Consider the following 23,150-nt stretch of genomic DNA (forward strand, 5'->3'; position numbering starts at 1 on the left):
GTTTGACTGTACAAGTCGACCATCTGATAAACTCCAGGAAGTACTGTAGATGTGGCAAGTGTCTGTAACACCTTGAAAGTAACTCGTGGTTTAGCCCCTTCACCGTTCTGCTAAAACAGACGTGAGATGCGCCGACTGGAGGTGATAGCGGACGGGAAACAGTTTTTCGGGCAGAGTGAACTCCGTGCTGGCAGACTTCCAGTGAAATTGACAATGATTACGTCGTGATAGAATGTATCTCTGAACACTAGCAAGATCTCCATGGTTCCGCGCGTTGTCTTCAAGTATTGAACTCGTTGTACCCCAATATAAAAGGTAGGTAGCCAATAAGCAATGAAACTCGTGTTTATTATCACCATTAGTACTAGATCTCGCTCCGACGGAGCCAACACCATCACACCTGATTTCGAAAGCCCCCAAAGGCACAATCGAACCGCCCTAATAGAACCTCGCTAACCAACTCCTTCTCTTCGAAACACTCCTAAACTCGTCAACAGCCGGACTAACAGCCTTCAAACTCCCATCATCAATATCCATCTGCTCAACACCTCTATAGCTCGTATCTGCCTTCCCACCATACCCCTGGGGCTGCCAGCCGCCTCAGCCTTCGACCGAATATAATAATGCGCATCCATCTCCTCCATCCCAATGACCCACCTTTCCTTCAACTGTCTCCCCACAGGCCCACCGCCACAGGCACCGTGTAGTGTCGAACTCTGAGGAGAGTTGACCGCCAGCGCGAAAAGATTCTGCGGTTCCGTGAAATCGGTAATCTGATGCCCTCGAGCTTCGACGGTCATAAAGACGAGACACACGGCGGATGTGAGGAATGCAAAGACCAGAATGACGTAGAAGATACCTTGCCATTTCTCTGTTCCGCCAGAGGCGTAATTGACGGACTGTAACGTGGCTGGGAAGTGTTGGTATGCTGGTACAGGAAGGATATCGGGGGGAGCGGTATAGTTCCATCCTTGCACAAAGGGCGCACTTTGGGTACTCAGGATTAAAGTGCTACCTGCCATTACGGCGAGGGCTTCTGCCACGGAGGGAAGTCGCGGATTGAGAGTGTATGTCTTTGAGGTGTTGGAGTAGGAGGGCATCATTTGCATGATGAGACGCTCTGTGCTGGCTTGAGAGGCGGTAATGCCTGAGCCGAGACTTAAAGCGCTGGCCCATTCTGCGGCGACGTTTTTCCAATCCGCGGACCAGAGCCCTTCGACGAAGGAGGGGTTGATGTGGTTGTGTTGTAGGGTGTTGGATTTGTCTTCGCAGTTTGAGGAGAGGAGAGCGCCTGACGAGGCGGCTTCGTATTGTGTTGAGCAGACGCCTGTTTCTTTGCTGCGGATTGAACATAATACGTACTCCGGGGTTGAGATGGAGGAATTTCCTAGGAGGTAGATTGCGTCTGTGGGCCAGATGCCTGTCGTGTTTAGGATTGTGTTGTTCGATACGGGAAATGTACCAAAGACTGGAGGCCGTTGGCCGTATTTCTCGCCGAAGCCAAAGATGTCATCCACTACAGTACTGTTCAGCCACGATGGCCATTGTGGGATGTTGGATGGTGGGGACACGCTATATTCCGTCGCGCTGAAGTTGGCGTCCGGCCAGGACGAGTATACTAGTGGGGCTAGTTCGGATTCGTTCATGCCGACACAGAGGACGTTGACAGCAGGTGAAGGGACGGAGGCTTCTAAAATGTACTTTCCCTCGCCTGATGCGTCCTGTGGCTGGTGAATATTGTTCTTCGGATCCATCGCGGCCGCCGGAACTCCAGCGTGCGGCAGAGCCATGGTGACGTTGTTTACCATGCGACCGTGAGTCAATGATAGCTCAGTTGTATTCTGGATTTCGATCCAGCTGCCGGTTACGGTGGTGTTATCCCACATGGATGCAGTTGGCTTGAGTCGTGAGCCTAGTTGGTCGGATGTTTTGTTGTCACCCTCTACCAGACCCGCCCATAATGTCAGCCACTGCTCGAAATTATGATAGGCCTGACCGACGTGCTGCATCTGTAAACATGTTGAGTTGCGATCCAGCGGATCCATGGAGATGGAAATCGGAGTCTGGCATTGCTCTCCGAGGAAGTCAGGATTGCCCCAGCTAGCGTATACTTTGCCCCAAATGATGGTTGACTCTAGTGGTCCCATAGACAGCTTCGGAGATACTGACGATATGTGAGTGTTAGTGCTTGAGTATCGCGTGCAAAGATTCGGGAAGGCAACTCACCCAGCGCCTCGGCCGCGGTCGTGTAGAGCATGGCCACGAATGTGGCAATCAAGGCGATGAGTCCGAGGAAAGTAAGTGCCGAATATCGTAGTGTCTCCCAGTGTACAATCATGGACCCAGGCTGCATTATCCACGCTCTCATACTCATATCTGAAATACTCACTCCTCTTGAATCTTGAGTCAATGCTCGTCGACTCAGTACCTGGCCCAGAAACGCGACGCAAATCGTCACATATGCTAATTCAATCGTCTTTGCGAAAAAGGCACAAAGCAAATTGGCTGTTGATGCCGCCAAAGACTCCCCGTTCCCAATGTTCGACCATCTTGGCTTTCGGATAGCGATAACTAGGTAGATGCCCGAGAACACAGTCGCATACAGGGCAAGAACGAAGATCGTGATTGGCACCCACGAAAGTCGTCGTTGCAGGACAGTCGTACGGCTCGGGCAATTGCTCTGATGCTGATGAGGGCTCGCTGGTGTGCCCTGAGGCGGTTTCAAGAAGCCTGGCGTGGTAGCAGGACTGGTCTCCCCAGAAATAGAGTCTCGTTTGCCCCGCGGCAGCGTCTCACCGGACGTGTTGGTGATGCCCAATCCCACCTCGCGGAGAACCTCCTCCGAGAAGCTCTGTCGCTCTTCACGATATGTCGGCAGGAAGGTGTACTCGAGCTCCGGTGAATTACGACCAAGCGGATTCCACGTGCGCTGAGGCCGCGTGGTTTCGAGGTCAGCCTCGGAGAGGAGCGAATGCCGCGATTCAGCCATGAAGGTGACAAGTTATGAACATCAACACGAGGGAACGTCAGCCTGAGCAGCGACGGAGAACCTCATTTGAAGGCCTCCGCCCCAGCTAGACCTGGACCAAGTGCGAACCAAAAACTAGCGGGACTTTTGTCTTTGGACTGCGGCTGGTTCAACAACTTGTGAAGGGGCCAAGGGCTCAGATCTCCGGTTTGTCTACATCCAGTAAATACTGTCCACTTTTCGGCCCCAAATCGCGGTCAGACAGGGTGCACTGGGTTTCAATTAACCCCCTAATTGGGCTCCGTAAAGAACACTTCAAGGACCCCTACCATGACCCCTGCTGGTGGTGGCCGGAGCTACGCGATCTAGGCGAGATCCCGGGCGAAATGCAGCCTCCATGCATCTAAAATGGCGTAATGGAAATCAGCGCTAAAGGCGATTATGCACGAAATAGGGGACGGAGAAATTAGTGTATGATGGTAGACCGATGGTAAGCACCTTACTGTTCCCGTCAGGTTCAAACCGACTAACGAACACTGGTTCGCGTGGTCAATGAATCCTTAGCCCCGCTAGAGTGAACCTTGCTGCCTTTAATTTCATTTGATTCAAGCTGAAACCAGTGGGTTCGGGCCAACGGAGAACATGCATTTGCCTTGAGATGTTCTTTTTTGAGTTACGAGACTATGCCAATAATGGTATTGCAAGACTTTGAAACTCCTAGAGATTTACGGAATTCTTCGACTTCAATAGAACGATACAAGGACAGCTGAAGAGTCAGGCACATTGACACTCAACACCCCCGACTCAACTCGCAAGATCTCTTCCTTCTGATCAATGACAACAGGCATGCCCTTCCTCAGCGAATAATCATAAGAGACACCTCCAAACGTCACACCTTCCAACGAATCACTGCCAGGGGCAATCAATCTTTCAACCTTAGCATGAGATTTACCCGCAACATTGAACGTGTACTCCCGACTGGGGCGAGTCCCTGTGGTGGTCGCATTGTGGGCCTGCATGTTGATTGCAACGATTTTGCTTAATTTGTTCCCGTTGTAAATCGCGTAGGCCGCTTCTGTGTCCTCTGAAAGAGGGATGTTCACGACGTGAGCATCTTCCGAGTGGCCAATAGCGCTCGCAACCATGATTTGGCCGTAGTAGGGAGGCCGGGTCGTTGGGGGCTCGCTTTCACTCTCAATCGGTTGCCACGAGGCGTAGCGGTAGTTCAGTCCTTGGTGAAAGTGGAGGCGTTTGATGTTCTGTTACAATTCAGCATTGGAAATATACAATGTACGCTGGATAGTAAAGAAAGGAGCCTTACATGCGCTGCAGACCAGAGAGAGAAGTCGACGAGCCATAATGCGTCACCGAAGACGTTAGTGACACCGTCAATGCCCTGGTTAGCTATCGAGTTCAATTCTCCCAGAGTATAGGGAAGGCCGAGAAAAGCGAGCTTATTGGATCGTTCAACTTGTGAGGCTAGATTGCTGACAATATTGGTGTGGTTCATCAGAATTTCTACAATCGTTAGCACCTAGCTTAAATGCCATCCGGAGGAATGTGTGGATGTGGATGCTGGGTACCTTGAAGCTGCAATGCCGCAGGAGGATTGGGCGGCTCGTTAACACCCATATAGCTGCAATTCGTAGTGTCAGTCAAATGGTTGTAATCTCAGTCATAAAAAATGCATGAGAACTCACTTGTGGAACGAAAGCTCTCGTGTCAAGCTATGAGGGTCATATCCAAGGCTGTACAGTTCCTCTGCCGTCCATCCGCTGGAATCAGTCTCACTTAGCAAGACAAAGCTAGGCGCCATGAATCCTGGGAACGGCCCAGGACAAGCTTTATGGACCGCAGCCTTAACAAAGGAAGACTTCTGGTTCCATTCCTCAACATAATCCAGCTCCGAGTAATTCCCAGGTCGATAGTTCTTGGACGCAAAGTTCCACTCGTTGCCGAGCTCAAATAGCGCTAACTGGGGGGCCGATGGATTGGCATGCCTCAACGGCTGCTTCCGCAAGCTGCTCCATAGAGCCATTTTGATTCATGTTCAAGCCATGGACAAAATGCACATTGCCTAGTGTGTGATATGACTCAAAGAATGCTGGGCCGTAGTCAATTTGGACTGGCTGGTCGTCCGTTGGTTTCTCAAAGATGAGCTGGATGCCTTTTTCTTGGTCGGGAAAGTAGTTTGCTTTATCCCTGAGCGGCAATATATCAGCAAAGAAGGTCATATTAGACAATTAAGCAGGTACATACTGAGTAGTCCCACCAACTCTCACTTTCGGAAGCGCCCCGGTGATGCTTTGGAAATTACCGAGCAAGGTTTTGGAGAATTGGTTGGGATGCGAATGATTTCCAGCATAATCGGGGAAAAAGGCAAATTCAATAGAAAACGCCTGAAGGTCCCTCGGCACAGGACTGCTATGATCATTTGGCTTTGGAATGACCAGCGGGTTGATGTGGCAATGCACTTGGCCAAAAGCCAGGGCAAGACTCGCGAAGGTGAAAGAACGCATTTTTGATGATAAATACGCACTTTCTTGACCACTACTCACAAGCCGCAACCTCTTTTATACTGCATCTATTCAGGGCTATTCGTATTCATCGGCTTTTGACATATAGCGAAGTGGGAACCGTCGACTGTTTTGACTTTGCTAGACTCGGCAAAAACCCCTGACGCGAGCCACTCGCAGATCTTTACCATAGCCACACAGCTTTATCGAATGCCTCGGGATGACTTTGTTCCATCTTGTTCGCTGGCGGTTACCGAGCTTCAAATACCGTCTGCCAATAGAATGGCTGGGGTGCGTCATTCTATGCACCCCACCATCCAAGAAGCCCACATCCCGATCACAATCTCGAGCACTCCGCTTTACCCCACGTTCTCACCCCACGATTTCACCCCACAACTTCCGACTCTCGGCTTTTCTCTCAAGATCGGAGCGTGTGGAGTTTGAGTAAGACCCCTGCAATTTAAAAAAACCTGGTCGAGGAAGATACCTGGCCACTGGAATCGAAATTAGTTGTCAGAACAAGAAGATATAGGGGTGATGATCACTTTGCCCCTGTTTCCTCCCATCATATTATCTCGAGCCATGTGGTAGACCAGGCCAACTAGGCATGGTATCATTATATACGGACCCCCTCATCTGCAATATCTTTAAGTAGTACAAATGACCAAGTTCACCGAAATGATGTAATGAGCCGGTATCAAAAGTTATGCAGCCCGATGTTTCTCAATCAATTGACGCAGCATCTCCGCTGCAGCAACAGCAAAGCCAGGGTCGTTGATTTGACGATCATCCCGGATAATTGGAATCCCACTATCACGAAGCTCCTCTTCCAAAGTAGAAAAGAGTACCTCATCCACTTCAGGATCCCAAAAGGGTTGACCCGGGACATCAATCATACTCACTCCACCCGTAGGAAGAATCACCTTGGTCCATTTCTCTCCATCACCCCGAAGATTCCTCGCAATAACCTTGCCAATCTTCACACACTCCTCCTTCGTAGTTCTCATCAACGTCACAGTCGGATTATGATGATGAAATCGCCTCTCTTTGCCCTTCAAGAATTCCCCAGGAACACTGTCCGGCGTCCCAAAATTGACCATATCGCACGCTCCCACACTAACAACCCTCGGCACATCTCTCTGACTCGCAGCACACAATCTATCCGGCCCAGCACTCAACACCCCACCAACCACCTCATCACAAATCTCCGTCGTCGTCAAATCAAGCACAGCATCCAAGACTCCCTCCCTCACCAACCTTTCCAAAGCCCGCCCTCCTGAGCCCGTAGCATGAAACACATAGACTTCACATCCCTCCAGAACCTGCTCAAGGTACTCCCTCGCCCTCGTAACAGCAGGTGTCGTCACCCCAAACATAGAAATACCAATTCTCACCCCTTCCATCCTCCCTTCTTGATCCTTCTGCTCAGAGTCCCTTTGCTGATAAACACCCGCCATCCCCGCCACCGCCCCAGCCGCATTCTCCAAAACAGTCTCCAGCACCCGATTCCTCCCCGCAATATCAACCACACTGTACATCATACATATGTCCGTTTCCCCCATATACGGGCCCACATCCCCAGACGCCATAGTCGAGACCATCACCTTGGGAAACCCGACCGGGAGCGCGTCCCGCATCAGTGTCGTGGCGAGCGCAGTGCCGCAGGATCCCCCGATACCGAGGACGGCATGGATACGGCATTCCTGGAAGAGTGCATGGACCGTTTTCGTGGCGTGGGGCGTGAGGGCTTCTATGTAGGCTGAGCGGTCGAGGGCTGAGACTTTGTCTTTGTCGGAGGCAGAGGAGAGGATGGTGGCGTGCGGGATGTCGATTGCGGGGTTGGTTGATGGGTTGCGGCCTATGTCCATTATTAGGACGTTGGTCTTTGGAGAGAGGCGGGATTTTGTGTAGAGAAGCTCTGGGAGTTTGGTGTCGCATGTTCCTAGGAGAAGAATTGTTGGGGTAGTCATTTTGATGGATAGTAATGGAGTGAGAGGCTGAGATGGGATACTAGTCTTGGGGGAATGAGAAACGTGGTGTAGATGAGGGGTTGTAACGTCATGCGTTCGTGGTGGTGTTAATGCAGCTATACTTCATGGTGGGGCTTGGCGGAGGATTGAAGAGTTGTGTCCATATTATATGAACATCTCGAATGACTAAATGCAAGGCTTCTCTGACCCAAATACTTCTCAAGGTCCTACGTCTAGAAATATACAAATGAAAACAACCGAGGTAGTCACAAGCGAGTAATACTCGACTTTGATTATTTCTACTGTGCACACTAAGCAAGCACAGGACTTAAGGTATCAAGAAAAAGAAAGGATCCCATCCGTACGCAGTGTTGAATGCAAGACCATCCCAGGTCAACCCACGCCAGTAAACAGAAAACAAGCACACCTCTCCCCCACCGCGGAAGGAGCCACACTTTTATGCCGTTGAAGACAACCACTTTTGAGTTCAATGTTGATGAAGAACCCGGTAAATGCCAATCGTAACATCGTCGAATCGTGTTGAAAATCTATATCTCAAGAAAAAATCATAGAAATAGTGGACGCAATTGGAGGAAAAAGAGGGTGGAGGATGTGCTTAGTAGCGGTAGATCTCGCTCTTGAAAGGACCGTTGACGTCAAGGCCGAGGTACTCAGCCTGGACGGGGGTCAGCTTGGTGAGCTTGGCGTTCACGTGCTCCAAGTGGCACAGGGCAACCTGCTCGTCAAGTGCCTTGGGGAGAACGTAGACACCAACGGGCTTCTTGCCACCCTTGCCGAACTCGATGTACTTCTCACCGAAAACGGCATCCTCGGCCTTGAACAGAGCAATCTGGGCAAGGACCTGGTTGGAGAAGGAGCAGGACATGACGAAGGAGGAGTGACCGGTGGCACAGCCAAGGTTGACCAGACGGCCCTCGGCGAGCAGGATGATGTGCTTGCCGTTCAGGAGGTAGCGGTCAACCTGGGGCTTGATGTTCTGGACGGACTGAGCGTTGGCCTTGAGCCAGGCGACGTCAATCTCAATGTCGAAGTGACCAATGTTGCAGACAATGGCATCATTGCGCATAGACTCGAAGTGACGGCCAACAAGGATGTCACGGCAGCCGGTAGTGGTAACGAAGATCTGACCGATCTTGGCGGCCTCGTCCATTGTCTGGACCTCGAAACCCTGAACAGCGGCCTGGAGGGCGTTGATGGGGTCAACTTCAGTGACAATGACACGGGCACCCATGGAGTGAAGAGCCTGGGCACAACCCTTGCCGACATCACCGTAACCGGCGACGACACCGATCTTACCAGCGATCATGACATCGGTGGCACGCTTGATACCGTCGATGAGGGACTCACGGCAACCGTACAGGTTGTCGAACTTGGACTTGGTCACGCAGTCGTTGACATTGATGGCGGGAACCTTGAGCTTGCCCTCCTTCAGCATGCGGTACAGGTGGTGGACACCAGTGGTGGTCTCCTCAGAGACACCGAAGCAGTCATCGAGCATCTCGGGGTGCTTAGCGTGGACAAGGGAGGTGAGGTCACCACCGTCATCGAGGATGAGGTTGAGCTTCTTGTTGTCCTTGAAGGCAAACAGCTGCTGCTCGAGGCACCACTGGTACTCCTCCTCGGTCTCACCCTTCCAGGCGAAAACGGGGACACCGGCGGCAGCGATGGCGGCGGCAGCGTGGTCCTGGGTGGAGAAGATGTTGCAGGAAGTCCAGGTAACCTCAGCACCGAGGGCAGTGAGAGTCTCGATGAGGACGGCAGTCTGGATGGCTGTGAATGAGTTAGCTTGAAGCTATTTTGGCTATGTTTTGTCAGGGCACATACTCATGTGAAGACAACCAGCAATACGGGCACCGGCGAGGGGCTGGTCGGGGCCGTACTTCTCACGGATGGCCATAAGACCGGGCATCTCAATCTCGGAGAGCTCGATCTCCCGGCGACCGAAGGCAGCCAGGGACTGTTGAAAAGGCATTGTTAGGCATTGGAATCAGAGAAGTAAGATTGAGAGACACATACAATGTCAGCGACCTTGAACTTCTGAGCGGGGGCAGCCATGATGTGTGGATGTGATTAGAATACTGAAGAGAGATTGTCAGTATGGAGGGAAGGAAAAGAAGTTGAGGGGGAACGTACGAATAAATAAGAGGATGGAGAGGGGGTTGGGTGAGGGAAAGAGGAAAAAAAGGGAGGTGCAGATCTAGAGGAGGGGAACCATGGAAAACTCTCTGCAGTTACTAAAGGGGACAAGTAGCGGTACCGTAGTTTGTGCGTTACCAACCATACTTAAGGAAGTAGCAGTACCTGCGGATCATTCCACCGCTGATAGCGGGGTCCTCAGTCACGTGCCCGATAGCGGCACGCCTTTCCCTGTCGATGCCGAATGGTCTGAACCCACTTGTACTCCATGGTTGATGCATGTGCTGGCAAAAAAGAGGGTCATCATTTGTAGTACATCGTGTCCTCTAAAAGATAAAAAAAAATCGGCAACTCCATAGCCCCGAGACTCGATAGAAGAAAATCGAGTCGCTCGTATGCTGACCCATATCTCTGTGCAGAATCGGAGAAACGTTGAGTAAAGATGACACGAGAATCAGGGAAAAAAAAAATCTTAATTTCATAAAATAGAATGAGAGCTATTGGGGGCTAAAAACACAGGGGGGGCAATTCATTTCCTCATCAATCCATAATTCATCACACATCCAACGCAAGGAAGTGCACTAGTAGGCAATCTGCGGAGCATCCGAGGTAGCTCCATACGGATTGCCATCGTGATAGGAGAAACCGTTGTGAGCCGAAGAATTAGGGTACTCAATTTCATCTGGCCAGCGATTGCGGCCAGACCCGTGGCCTTGACTGCGAGAGCGACGCATCTCACGTTTGGCGGCCCGCTCGGCGCACTCATGCTTGAAGTGACTGTTTTCCTTGCGTTTCTCATTGACTTCCTTCCACTCTCCATAGGCGCCCTTAATACCGAGTGCTGCGAGGCCAATACTGAAGGCATCCATGGTGTTGGCTTTGATGCGACGTTTGCGAGCCTCTTCGGCTGTAATCTTTCCCTCTTCCAGTTCCTTCCGGCGCATTTTCCTCTTCTGTACACCACCGTACAATCCATGGGCTGCGTGAATGGTCGCGACGGTAGCCAGACCCGAAGTTAGTAGCATGTCACGCTTCAGCTTCTTCGCTTTCTTCTTCTCTTCAGAACTATCACCTAAGTCAGAATCACTCTCGGAGCAGTCGCACCCGTCATCGGCGGATCGAGCGCGTGTGTCGTTCGCGCCGCGTGGTGCGCTGGTGGGTGCTTGGGGGTTTGAATTTCGACCGTTCACAGAACGATAGGAACCTACATCTCTCGAGCCTCTGCCTCGCCTATCCCTGGATGCCCTGCTGCGATAGTCACTGTCTGCGTCCGAGTCGGAATACTCGTCGTACCGCGGGTCACGGCGAGAACGCCGCTCCCTACGACGATCATAATCACGATCGTCACGGTCTCTGCTCCGTTCACGCTCTTTGCTTTCTTCTCCAATGCCCAGGGCGGCCATGCCCTTGTTGATGTAGTCTGAGACACTCTTGCTGCGTCTCTTGGATCCTCGACGGTCATCGTCACTGTCATCCGACCCGCGACCGCGAGGCCGAGATCGCGAACGTGACACCCGATCAAAGATCTCCTTTCCAGCAGCGGCCAAAGCGCCCGTCGCGGCGAGATCTTTCAGAGCACCACCGGACGAACGACTGCGACCATTGCTACCGCGACCACGAGACTGGGAACGTCCCCCATTGATGAAGTGAGAGGTAGCAAGACCTGCAAGGGTAGATTCAATGACATGTCGGGTTCCATGCTTTTTGGGATCTTTGTCGACAAGACCATCAGTGCCGGCAGCAGTAACAGCAGCAGTGAGAATGCGCTTCCCTTTTTCGCCGGTCCATGGGCCGGGATCTTTGCGGGATCGGAAGGCTTCCACAGCACCAGCGGTAAGCGCGGCGCGTGCTGCTTGTTGAATTCGTTGCGCGCTGCGCTGACGGTTCCGACCAGAGCGACCACCACGATCACGACTGCGAGATCGAGATCGCGAAGACGAATAAGATGATCGACCACCGTGGCGGGAGGAAGAACGGCCACGGCCACGGTGGTCTCGGTCACGGTCCGAGTGTCTGGATGATGAAGCAGCGGCACCGAGGCCGAGGGCACCAAGGGCAGTCTCGCCTGAGAGACTTGCGGCGTCTATGACGCGACGGAGAAGGGCTGGAAGAAGAAGCGGAGTCGTATCTGGAGCGACGAGGACCTGCGAGGTTTGTCAACAAAAGGGTGATCTCACACGCCACACGCCACCAAGGGTAAAACTCACGGCGATCGTCATAATTCCTGGACCGTCTCGGACGAGAGTAATAAGGATCGTAACCGCTGACTGACGACGAACGTCGCACGTTTTCATATACGGGGCGTCGCGATCGCCTGGAATCATAGCCGCGCTCGTAGACATAGTCTGAACCCGGGGGATACTCGCGCTGAATTTCCTCGACAGAGTCGTTGCTTGCGCGAGCATAGGACTCTCTTTCGTATCGCGAGTAGCCCCGCGGCGGGTCATCATAATAGTCTGCAGCGTAGCCAGAGGCTGGACGACGGTCGCGCGCGTAGCGACGATCTTCGTAGTACGCCATGAGGAAGGATCGAAAGTGATACAAGAATGAAGTCGTAAGTGAGAACTTTCTACCGTTCACTGGGAATAGTTGTTGAAGGACAAGAAAAAAAACGTAGAGTCAGATCGTAGCGGGGCAGGGCAAAGTGGCGTGACGTCGATTAAGGTGCAGGGATCAACTGGGGCTGGTCACTTGGCTGTGGCTGAGAGAATTCGGTTTCACAGATGGAAGTTCACCCATGTTGTGGTGAGACGAGTTGAGTGACCTCGGGAGAAAATGTCAGGGGCTGCCACTTCATATATCTAGTCTTGCTCTGGTGGTGCCGATGACGTCTGGAGACATGTCATGGAAATGTTCAGCCATCGAATCGCACAGTTTGTGTATCAGAACTAGCGCCCAACGTCATCCTGCAGTTGACAGTGGCTGGGCCATCAAGGAATCTGAACTGACAGCCCTGCCACTAAGCTTTGCCCTGACCGCTCATTACCCCCTTCGAGAGCTGAATGCTCTAGATGTCTATTCACAGGTTCACAGGTTCACTATAGACGAGTTGGAACACGGGAGTATAGGTCCGTCCACGTTCCACGGGTCAACCCTCGGCCGGCCCCGCGATTCCGTAGGATGCCTTCCCTTACGATTCGTTGCACATAGACGTTGCTTGGTGCAGCCAGAACTGGTCACACTTCATGATTTCTTTCAGGGTAATCCTTGCAAAGCACTATACATGAGTACATGGCAACACCTTCCCTTTCCATGCCGGGTTTGCGTCAACCAACGCACAAAACGCAACTCGAAAGTTTCAGATGCAAATGATACATGGAGAGTATACAGCAGAGAAGCAAATCACAATGGCATCAAAGAAAAAGCTTTCATAGAACATAAGTCGGGCTTGGGCCTGGACCTCTCGTCGGATCGGGGGTGGATCCGGAGGGTGGGCCATGCTGGGACGTCTGACGGGGTAAAATGTAGGTCCGGTTTTGTGATATCGCATTAGAACTCCTGATCCAGGAATTGCGCTAGAGATCAGAGATTCGCATCACACTGCACAGCAGTGGTCGAAATGCATGGTCGGTCGAGAAGGACATCGAGTCCGTATGCGGGATTAGAGAAGGAGTTGAATGGTAAGGTGGTCTCTTTATGATCGTTCCGGTGGAGCAGTTGTTCATGAGGGATGATGCGGTCCACTGCCCGAAGCAGGCAGGATACTCACATCTGTAGACTGGCTGACGGTCCGGCTGTGTGTGGTTGACGCATAGTTGGAGTCGGCGCGGCTCAGCGCCCATCTACCGTCTGTCTCAGGTTCTGAAGTTGACCGCATATCGTCCGAATGTGTGCGATGAGTGCGAATGTGTTGCTTCATATTGTCCTTCCGAGTAAATGCCTTGTTGCAGATAAGGCAATGCACGCTCTTCTCGCCAGTGTGCTTCTTGCCATGGCGGGCGGCGTGGCCAGAGGTAGTGAATGTAGCGGAGCATCCGTGGCTCGCAGCATAAGGGCACGGATACTTGTTCTTTCGTCCGGTACCCCGGGTTCCTCCTGGCTGTGATCTCGTTTCTTGGCTGCTGGAAGAAACCTCGGGGGGTGTTCTAGGCGCTGCGGGCCCGCGCGAGGGATACCGTGCGTTATATTGATTGTCCTGTCGGGCGTACGGGTGGTAGCCCGAGCTTGCCTGACTTATCAGGTAGTCATAAACGGAACCTTCTGAAGAGCCCGGCGAGTTGGGCTGAACGGTTTCGGTTACCGGTTCCAACGGATGCCGAGTGCCTCGCGGTGAGGCCACGGGCGACACAGACGATGCATGCGGGCGGACGTACTGGGAGTCGCTGACGGGCGGGGCAAGCTGCTGGTCTGATGGATAGAATGATGCCTGATTTCGACTAAGCCTGGAGTTCGACCGGACAGCAAACGACGGATGATCGTCATTGTTTAGGATCGATACAATGCTCGTCCTGCCACTTGACATTTCCTCTGAACCCCAATGAGTAGTCACCGGAGCGGGAAAGTTATACTGAGCGGAGAGATTGAAGTCAGCACGTTGACCTGGGGTATAATATAGAAATACCTGCCGGCCCGGACGCTCGAGATGACCCGAGGGGATCAAGAAATGCCTAAGGCCGTTTGGTAGGAAAAGCAAAGGCTGAGAGAAAGGAAAGGGAGAGGCTCTCGTGTCTCCGGAGGCAGCAAACGCACCAGTTCTCGAAATATGTTTGTCTTTTGCGTCGTACAACACGTCGACAACATTAGGCCCTAAGACGGCGCTTGCCTGCAGACCTGCCAGAAAAGCCCGATGACTCGAGCTACGTATCCCGTCTTTCAAAGACCGGCGAGCGATACGAGATTCGATACGATGAAAGCGCGATCTTTGGCAAGATATTTGAACAATCCTGTTCCCACGATGATTGATGACGGTCCGGAGAGTGGCGATGCCTCTGTTCACACCGTTGAACTCTCTATTGCCTTCTTCGCCAATTTGACGAGGGGGACACAATCCTAACGGCAGTTGCGAAATGGCCTGTGGGTATTGCAGGGGGGTTCAAAATCCAACACCGGTGGTCAGAGTCTGCCGAACCGAAGCCGTTCACTTAAAGGTGCACTGCACACGAAACCCCAGACGATTTAAAAAGCAAAAAAGGCGCCTGCCAGAGACGAGAGTCCGAGGAGAAAGTAAGGACCAGTGGATGGTTCGAGAGCTGATAGGGAGTTAAGGAAGCTTATCGGTGGGGAAAAACCAAAAGGGCGTGAAAAGACGATCAAGGCTAAGGAGGGGATGCTGGGTATCAAAAGAAGATCAAAAGAATACAAGAGCTAGAAGTATAGCTTGTGGATGGGGAAAGGAAGAGGGAGAGAAAAGAACGAGAACCAAGGAAAAAAAGAGGATATCTCTGGAAGTGCCAATACTAAATATGCGAAGCCAAGCTTCCAGGGTCTGTACGGCGAGGCTCTCTAGAAGCTCCATGTATTTACATCCAATACCGAAGCCTCTATCGCACTCGCTGGTCGTTAACAGTGGAGCATAGCGGATCACGAATCCCCATTCAGAGCGTATACGGAGTTAAGAGGGAGGGGAAAAAAAGCAAAATTAAAGAAATTAGAGAAAAAACATGTTAGGTATGGCCTATTGCCCCTAGAGAAGTGGCACCGATACTTTCGTTGTAATCAATCGGAGCAGGAGAGAGGACCCCTACCCACCCCTGGAAACTACGGCGGTTTCTGTGCAGACGCAGACCCGTTTCTGGGCTCCGTCTCTTCCGGCCCGCCCCATCACGCCCCTGGCGGGGACAGACTCGTCAGCAAGATCTGCTCTGGCGCGTAATTGATTTTCCTTGGCTTATCATATTTATCGCCTTTTCTTTTTTTTTTTGGTGTGGCTGTTCCCTAGTCCATGGTTTGCCCTCTAAACTCCGACTGAGCTCATATTACCAAATGAACTAGGGCTTCGGCTGGCCCAAGCGAAGCCTGCCCTGGTGGCTCCACTCGGACAATGCAAGCACGTCGGTAGAACTACGGGCAAATGAAGAGAAAAACCATGAAAAAAGACTTTGGGTCGACCATTCAAATTGTTCGATTTCCTGGTCCATGGACCCTGGGAATGATAACCAATCGGGACTGGGAAACAGAGCCCGGAATTTCCGGTCGCTTGGGCAAATCCTTTACCCACTTAATCGTTCGATACAAAGAAAGACGATACTGTACTACGTGCCGGGCCATTTACGTACACATCTGTAGATCTGGCTTCATCAATAAGTGCCTGTACTAGGTATCCTAGGGCTGGGCGAGCCGCTGGAGTCTGGGGACATACGTAAGGCGATGATGTTTGCGCCTGGGTGTCCGGTCTCATTTTGGAACTAAGCTCCGGCTCCGAGATTTCGGACGGTGGAGACAAGTGTATCTTTCATGATCCTCCTGCCGTTCTAGTTTCCTTGGTATTGGTATTTTCTGCAGGGCCCTGTAAATCCGATCGTCGTAGGGCGGTAACTGCTTTCGTTTTGTCTGTACAATGAACTCTTCCTAGAACCTTAATTAGATCTTTTCCTTTGGATGCTGGGTCGGACCCCTCTCATAGTGTGCCCTTGCCTCCCGATGTACACGCGTATTCTTGAAATTCACTGAAGTAATGTATGAATGCTCGAGGTTTTGTTGCAGTCCCCGCAGTCAAACAGCATACGTACTCGAGGGTCAGACTAAAGACAAGGCCAGACTAGCCTCATCTACACCACCAAGATTAAAAAGCATTTTGGGCTCAGGAAGGCCTTGGCTTGTACGAGCCTTCGTACTCGTACGCGTCCTGTGCCGCCCCGCCCCGGGAACCATTTGCGCGGGGACGCTCCGCTCAATGTACGTAAGATAGCGACGTATGGATCGTGACCATCTCGAAGTTTGTCCTGAGGTTTCAATAAAAGATCCATCTGCTTGGCACCTGTCAATGGCTATCTCTAGTGTAAAGTCCTGGCATCAATCGTTTTTCTATCGCGCGAATACGCGACTACGCAGTCACCTCATCCTCGCCCACTTTTAATTTTCACCGCCCTAGAGACCCCGGCCTAGCCACTAAAGCCCTCGAGCGTCAGCCATAAGCTTACATGCACTACATGGTGAATGCCGATCAGCCAAGCTTCTGCAACCCGATCTCGACCCTGTAATGGAGTAAAATAACCATTTAGAAAGCGCGGTGGTTCGTACGTTGTCGACGCGGACCGTTTGGGGTGTCTCAAGCCGAGCGATGATTTGCTCGGCGTAAAGCTACGGACGGGGCATACGTACGCAGACTACGTATATCCACAAGCTGGGCTGACTAGCTTGTCCCGATCTAGCACTACTACGTCCGCGTTCAAGATGACTAGCACGCTCAAGTGCTAGCTTCTTCGCACTCCGGCCATGATTCGCACGTCCCAGCCCTGGGAACATTACGCCACATGATTGACTTGGCAGGCCCTAGCGCTGTCCGTGTGCCGCCTTCGTAGACCCTTGTTTTATACTCTTCCAATTCAGACTCGGCCCTTTGCGCACCCTGAATGCAGGGACTCGTGGCCACTCCCCTCTCACTTAACTAGGATCAGACTAGCTCGGCCTCACCAAGCCCCGAGCCACCATCCGCTGTTTTGGGCTAGCGTTATGGAGTCCGCTAAATTACGGCTGCCACGCTTGCCCACGCGGCCTTTCAGGCTATCTACGCCATGCGCAGGATCGGGTGGCTTCAGAGAAATAGTCAACTCGTCCTTGTTTTGCGTCTAATAATTTCCGAGAAATGTTAATTTAGCAACAGGGACTGCCGCAGATGGTTTGGACCCCAAGTGCAGATTCAACCCGCATCTTTACAAGACCAAAATACGATACATCAGATACGATCGGAGAAAACACCATAAATCCCGACCGATGACATTCCCCCCCCACCCTCTCTAGAAGTCCAGGCATCCACGCCAAGCTGGTGTGCTATGCGCGGATTTATGTGCACACAGCCACAGCCCCGTTTTCCCTTCCTAGTTTCTCCAGTGCTGCCTAGCATTCCCGAACCCCTACACACCGGCACTATTGAATCCTATTCGACAACCAGCCAGCTTCGGCACTTCGCCTAACTCCATGGACGATCCGGCTCCCACCCTTCCGGTTATGGTCGCAGCCGATTGTGGACCATGGGGTCGGAACTCCTGCCTTGTTAGCCTGACACACCTACCACATCCACCGATCGCTGTGGCGCATGGTATCCAGAATCGGTTTATTTCTAAATCCAGGTTGTCCGTGCTTTTCGATAGTTTGCGAACAGTGTGCGCTGATAGTACGGAGTGAAGCGGAGACCCGGTCTGAGTTCTGTAAATAGCACCATCCCTGTTCAATGCTTGATTTCCAATGGGGTAAAACCAAATTTAATCAAGAATGGCCCGGAGCTGTGACTGTCTTCGATCCTGGGTCGACACCGTACTAATCGGTGTATGGGGAAAGGGGATGAGGTAATTGCGTAATTACTTACCGCGGGCTTCTAGACCTGGGGACCCTACTTGCACCCTGCGGTGGGAAAGTTTCCCCGTCCGAGATCCGTTCAGTCACTAACGTATCAGTACTTGCGCCCTGACTCTCGCTTGGATTGACGGGTCCAGTGTATGGGGACTATTGGCGAACACGTACGTCGTCCCTACATCTAGGTTCGTGTGGCGGATGTCACGATGCAGATTCTACGTGGCTTATCCCACAACCCAGATATGACACCATGGGTGTAATTTTGCAGGAGTGACAACCACAAGAGTTCCAGGCAGCGGTGACTCCTAATCTCTACTCGCTTCTTCAATTCTCTGGGGACCGGTTTCTAGAAACCTACTGCTTGCCTGGCTGGTGCGGAGTCTGTTTCCTGAACGGTTACAAATCGAACGAGCTCTTTGGCCCTCACTGGCTAAGCTTCAACCTAGCTCCATCTTCTTCCGCCCACTATTGTTATCAGCGCACGCCAAACTCCATCCTCACTGAGTCGGATGCAGGTAGGGTCCGGCTGGGGCTCGGGTAGGGAGGTGGGGGGGCGTCGGGTGTGGCAGGGTAAACGAGTCATCGGTGACGAGTACTCCTCAGCCATTTACAAAGACGTGACATACAGCAAGTGGCTGAGCATTTACTAACGACATCGGAGCCCTGTCAGTCTCTTAATGTATCCATCACGGAACTCGGAAGGGTTTGTGTATTGAAGGCATACGACCCCCATACATCAAGGAAATAGGTTTCCGATGGGTCAGAACAAACATGAATGGAGCTGGGACTCATATAAACGCGGCCTCATCCACGAACGAGACTAGTGTTCTCTTTATGTCCATCTAAGTAAAATGCTCTTGCTCTAAGCTGCGTAAACAGAAACGTCATGTTGGTGGGCGGGCTGTCTGAACGTAGATTGAGCTATTGGTTCAGTGCCAAGACGAGGGAAATTAGGTGATTGCTTGGGTTGCTTGATAGGTTGGCCCCTGCATATTAAGTGGATTGGCGAAGATGGCACTGGCGAAGTTCTTACGTGGTCTTGTTTTCGCTAAGTCTTGAGAATTTAAAAGTGTCACCGGGATAGGGGAGTTGGTTCGCGCAGCTAAGATTGGGTGGAGGAGAAGTGAAGATTTTATTGACTTTTGAGTTTAGTCTTTGAAATTCCCGACGATCCTAATAAGCAGTTCTGTGGCTCTCATATCCTGACTTTGCCATGGACTTGTTTTGCCCTCTTTGTGAAAGCCACACTCATGTCGACAGACTGGAGTTGATTATCTAATTGATGCCATCACTATGATTGATTGAGAGATTAGAATGGTAAGAGGATGGGCAGCCTGACCAGGAGAAGAACAAGCAGGGAGAGCTCAATTCTCTTTCTGTAGATCTCAGCGAGCTTTCAAGGTTTCACTCATGACCATTTCAATGTCAATGCATACAAAGCAATCGTGTCGATGTAATTCACACATCTCAGTTGGCTTTGAAACAGTTGACAATTTCCAGCTTCGACAGCAGCTCTCTTCCAACCTCGAATCGATTCCTTCTCCTTCCTACCAATCATAAGCGCCGTTCCTATCAAACCTTTCCCTCGCGATTCACCAATACCTGAAGGATCAAATATAGCTCAAAAACACGGTATCTCGAGTAACGAGCTTGAGCAAGGTTCAATGTCTCGAAATATGAGCCGTGCCCGCTCCACCGAAAGAACTAGATGTCCATGATAGCTGCCAGAGGGTAAGACCTTTAGACGATCATGACACGTCCGCTTTAATTTGGCAGGGGTCTTCGAAATATACCGTCTTCAATCTTCATACCACTTTTATTGCAGGAGACCACCGATCGATGATCAATCGGGCACTCTGTTTGGTCTTTTTTAAGGAACCAGGGGTCATGCACACACTTTGAGATGCACCCTTGTTTCATGGTAGTTTCATGGTTGAACTATTCTTGGTTCTGTGACTCTTCCAAATCTCTGCCACTGGAACTCTCTCTCATTTATGGAGTGTTCTGGCATGGTAAACAATTGGTCGTCCTCATTTTTGGGGGCTTGGCGGACCAAATCTTTGGGGATAATATTAGAAAAGATCAAAGGGCTCATTCTCGATCATTCAAAAAATTGTAATCAAGATAGAGATGATGATCTCTTCTAAATTGAGACTGCTCACCCCTGGCTTTCAAATTTTTATTGTTCTAACATTCAAGGTGCGATTTTTCCGCGCATCTCTCTGAACATGTACTTCAGTGGTTGGGAAGTGAGGCGACTCCCAGATAGACATTTGTCAACAGGCAACGACCACGTCCGTCCTTCCGATATTTATTTTGAAAGGGAATTGAGAGACGTTTGAATGAGTCAAGCGACTTCTATGAGTAAGATTACGAGAGTCGCTAAGGAGCTTAACCAACTTTAGTTTCCAATCATGGTGCGCAATCTTCATTTATATGTTTGGATCTGACCGTTATGACAATCACCCAAAAAACATATTTGAGACAGGAATGCTATAATCGCCTAGAAACAATAGAGAACGAGCTACTAAAAAAATCTAAATATTTGATCGACCTTGGAAATAAGTACTAGACGGTAACAGTTTGCGTTGCGGTAGCCAGGTACAAGCACAATGAGGTAATTCGTGGGGCAGTGAGGGGTAGCCAGCACGACCTGCAACGGATTCAATTAAGGGAACACCAGCTAAACTCGTATACATTGCTTTTCAACTCCAAGAGACTCAATTCACTTGTAATTGGCTTCTACGCTCTGGCTCATCGAAAGACAAGATGCCGCGCCCGAAAACCAGAGAGGAAGTCCTCGCAAGACTACGCAAGACTGTAGCCGATGGCTCCATCATTGTCGGGGCTGGAGCCGGTAAGACTTCGCATTTCATGTTTGATTCCAAAGTTTTGAATATTTCTGATTTTTACAATAGGTATTGGACTCTCTGCCAAGGCCGTCGAGGCTGGCGGTTGCGACTTGATTCTGGTCTACAATTCTGGTCGATTCCGCATGGCCGGTCGGGGTTCACTTGCCGGACTTATGCCATACTCGGATGCAAATCAGGTCGTCGTGGAAATGGTGTGTCAATATTGACTTTTACGACTACACTCAGCTAACACTATCCAGGCTAGCGAAGTCCTTCCGATTGTCGAGAAGACGCCCGTCCTCGCAGGTGTGTGCGGCACTGACCCATTCCGTTCGATGCCCGCTTTTCTCGAAGAGCTGAAGAAACTCGGCTTCGTGGGCGTGCAGAACTTCCCCACGGTCGGACTGATCGATGGTCAATTCCGGGCGAATCTTGAAGAGACCGGCATGGGGTATGATCGGGAGGTGGAGATGATCGCCGAGGCGCACCAGCAAGGGCTTGTCACGACCCCGTACGTCTTCAATCAAGAAGATGCGGTCAAGATGGCTCGTGCTGGAGCAGACGTCGTTGTCGCTCATGCTGGATTGACGACGTCTGGTTCGATCGGGGCCCTCAGCGGTCGGTCTTTGGAGGACTGCGTCGGCTTTGTACAGGAGATTCGCGATGCCGCGGCCGGTGTGAACCCTGACATTCTAGTCCTATGCCATGGCGGACCGATTGCGCGCCCCTCAGACGCCGAGTTTGTGTTATCGCGGACGGTCGGGGTCCATGGGTTCTTCGGGGCGAGTAGTATGGAGCGGTTACCAGTGGAGATTGCGATCAAAGAGAATGCGGAGGAATTTAAGCGGTTGAAGGTGCGGTTACAGTAGGAAAGTGGGCGCGATGGAGCTAGGAGTCTTTAAGAGTTCAGTCATTCGAGGAAATCATGGAAATTAACCGGTCTTCCCTCATCACGTCCTAAACGGGTAAATTTCCAGCGCATGTGGAGACGTGGGGTTGGAGCTTCCACCGATGTCGCCTGTCGGCTAAATTGAGAATTGAGTGTTGGAGTACAAAGTAGCATAGTCTTCCCAACCTCTTTGCTTTCATTGACAACCCAGAATATCTTTATTTTCAACATGGCGCGCGTCTTGGAAGGCAAATTTGGCATCGTCACAGGTGGATCGCGGGGTAGGGTCTTCTTCCCCGCTTGCGATAAGGCCGTCACTCACAATAGCTTCAGGAATCGGTGAAGCGATTGCCTGCAATCTGGCCGCCAAGGGCTGCTCCCTACTTCTCAACTTCACATCCGAGTCCTCGCGCTCTCACACAGAAGAATTGTGCGCCTCCCTCGCCTCGACCCATGGCATTCGTTGCGAAGCCGTCCAGGCCGATCTGAGCAAGCCCGAGGAGGCCGTGAACGAGATCATCAACGCCGCAAAAGAGAAATTCAGCTCTTCAGGCAAGCTGAAGATTGACATCTTGATCAATAATGCCGGCGTCGCGGGAGACCGCAATTTGAATGACGCCGCCCGTGGGCCCATCGCCCCAGAGCACTTCAATTGGCAGTACACCATCAACGTCCTCGCTCCACTACTCCTCACCCAAGCCGTTGCCCCCTACCTCCCCACCGATCGCAGCGGCCGCATCGTCAACACCTCCAGTGTCTCGTCCTCGCTTGGTTTCGTCGGCCAGTCAATCTATGGTGGAACCAAGGCTGCGCTTGAGTCCATGACTCGCACATGGGCGCGTGAATTGGCAGACCGCGCGACTGTCAATGCTGTCAACCCCGGACCTGTCATTGGCGATATGTACTTCAAGGCAGGTGAGGCTTTCTGGAGTGATATTCAAGGATACCAGGACAATACCCCCATGAGCAAGTTGGTGGAGAGTGATCCGGAAACTATGGGTCGATTGAGCGAGGAGCAAGTTCGTTTGATTAAAGAGAAGATGGGTGGCCGGAGACCTGCATTTACCAGCGAAGTCGCTTGCACTGTCGGCATGCTGTGTACCCCTGATGGTATCTGGACCACCGGCAGTGTGGTTTGTGCAAACGGGGGAATGAAGATGGGACAGTAACTGGCCAGACACATTGTCATTAAGAAATACAATTTAAGAGAAATTCAACTCATCGGAAAGCCTGAATTGACGGAGAAGAAGGTCGTATGTCTTGTGGAAATGCGCACAATGTCACCGATTCGGGATGTGCAGATTGATAGTAATAAAGGACGACAAATGAGAGGAGCGATGTTCGGGG

General features: G+C 51.5%; 8 protein-coding genes across 8 annotated transcripts; 2 read left to right on the forward strand and 6 right to left on the reverse strand.

Annotated features, from left to right (window-relative positions):
- Positions 1-512: 512 nt before the first annotated feature.
- Positions 513-2,989, reverse strand: N7477_000970 (uncharacterized protein; the record flags this gene model as incomplete). The annotated part of the gene is made up of 2 exons (XM_056962633.1): positions 513-2,164; positions 2,227-2,989. The coding sequence occupies 2 exons, from the start codon at positions 2,987-2,989 to the stop codon at positions 513-515; spliced, it is 2,415 nt and encodes an 804-aa protein (XP_056827636.1).
- Positions 2,990-3,711: 722 nt separating this feature from the next.
- N7477_000971 (glycosyl hydrolase family 79 C-terminal domain-containing protein) lies at positions 3,712-5,487 on the reverse strand (the record flags this gene model as incomplete). The annotated part of the gene is made up of 6 exons (XM_056962634.1): positions 3,712-4,227; positions 4,290-4,486; positions 4,552-4,604; positions 4,669-4,989; positions 5,063-5,170; positions 5,228-5,487. 6 exons carry the CDS (start codon positions 5,485-5,487, stop codon positions 3,712-3,714), a joined length of 1,455 nt encoding a protein of 484 aa, XP_056827637.1.
- A 701-nt stretch (positions 5,488-6,188) lies between these two features.
- N7477_000972 (Tm-1-like ATP-binding domain-containing protein) lies at positions 6,189-7,454 on the reverse strand (the record flags this gene model as incomplete). The annotated part of the gene is made up of 1 exon (XM_056962635.1): positions 6,189-7,454. One exon carries the CDS (start codon positions 7,452-7,454, stop codon positions 6,189-6,191), a length of 1,266 nt encoding a protein of 421 aa, XP_056827638.1.
- Positions 7,455-8,070: 616 nt separating this feature from the next.
- Positions 8,071-9,530, reverse strand: N7477_000973 (adenosylhomocysteinase; the record flags this gene model as incomplete). Its single annotated transcript, XM_056962636.1, has 3 exons — positions 8,071-9,245; positions 9,300-9,432; positions 9,492-9,530. 3 exons carry the CDS (start codon positions 9,528-9,530, stop codon positions 8,071-8,073), a joined length of 1,347 nt encoding a protein of 448 aa, XP_056827639.1.
- Positions 9,531-10,192: 662 nt separating this feature from the next.
- On the reverse strand, positions 10,193-12,131 carry N7477_000974 (uncharacterized protein; the record flags this gene model as incomplete). Its single annotated transcript, XM_056962637.1, has 2 exons — positions 10,193-11,715; positions 11,789-12,131. 2 exons carry the CDS (start codon positions 12,129-12,131, stop codon positions 10,193-10,195), a joined length of 1,866 nt encoding a protein of 621 aa, XP_056827640.1.
- Positions 12,132-13,272: 1,141 nt separating this feature from the next.
- On the reverse strand, positions 13,273-14,073 carry N7477_000975 (C2H2-type zinc finger protein; the record flags this gene model as incomplete). The annotated part of the gene is made up of 1 exon (XM_056962638.1): positions 13,273-14,073. One exon carries the CDS (start codon positions 14,071-14,073, stop codon positions 13,273-13,275), a length of 801 nt encoding a protein of 266 aa, XP_056827641.1.
- A 6,758-nt stretch (positions 14,074-20,831) lies between these two features.
- N7477_000976 (TIM-barrel enzyme family protein) lies at positions 20,832-21,783 on the forward strand (the record flags this gene model as incomplete). Its single annotated transcript, XM_056962639.1, has 3 exons — positions 20,832-20,919; positions 20,981-21,126; positions 21,175-21,783. 3 exons carry the CDS (start codon positions 20,832-20,834, stop codon positions 21,781-21,783), a joined length of 843 nt encoding a protein of 280 aa, XP_056827642.1.
- Positions 21,784-22,032: 249 nt separating this feature from the next.
- N7477_000977 (SDR family NAD(P)-dependent oxidoreductase) lies at positions 22,033-22,972 on the forward strand (the record flags this gene model as incomplete). The annotated part of the gene is made up of 2 exons (XM_056962640.1): positions 22,033-22,084; positions 22,137-22,972. 2 exons carry the CDS (start codon positions 22,033-22,035, stop codon positions 22,970-22,972), a joined length of 888 nt encoding a protein of 295 aa, XP_056827643.1.
- Between the last annotated feature and the right edge of the window lie 178 nt (positions 22,973-23,150).

The sequence above is a fragment of the Penicillium maclennaniae genome, assembly GCF_028827695.1.
Source record: "Penicillium maclennaniae strain IBT 15551 chromosome Unknown utg000001l:1.0-3280838.0:1.0-3283122.0, whole genome shotgun sequence".
Lineage (NCBI taxonomy): Eukaryota > Fungi > Ascomycota > Eurotiomycetes > Eurotiales > Aspergillaceae > Penicillium > Penicillium maclennaniae.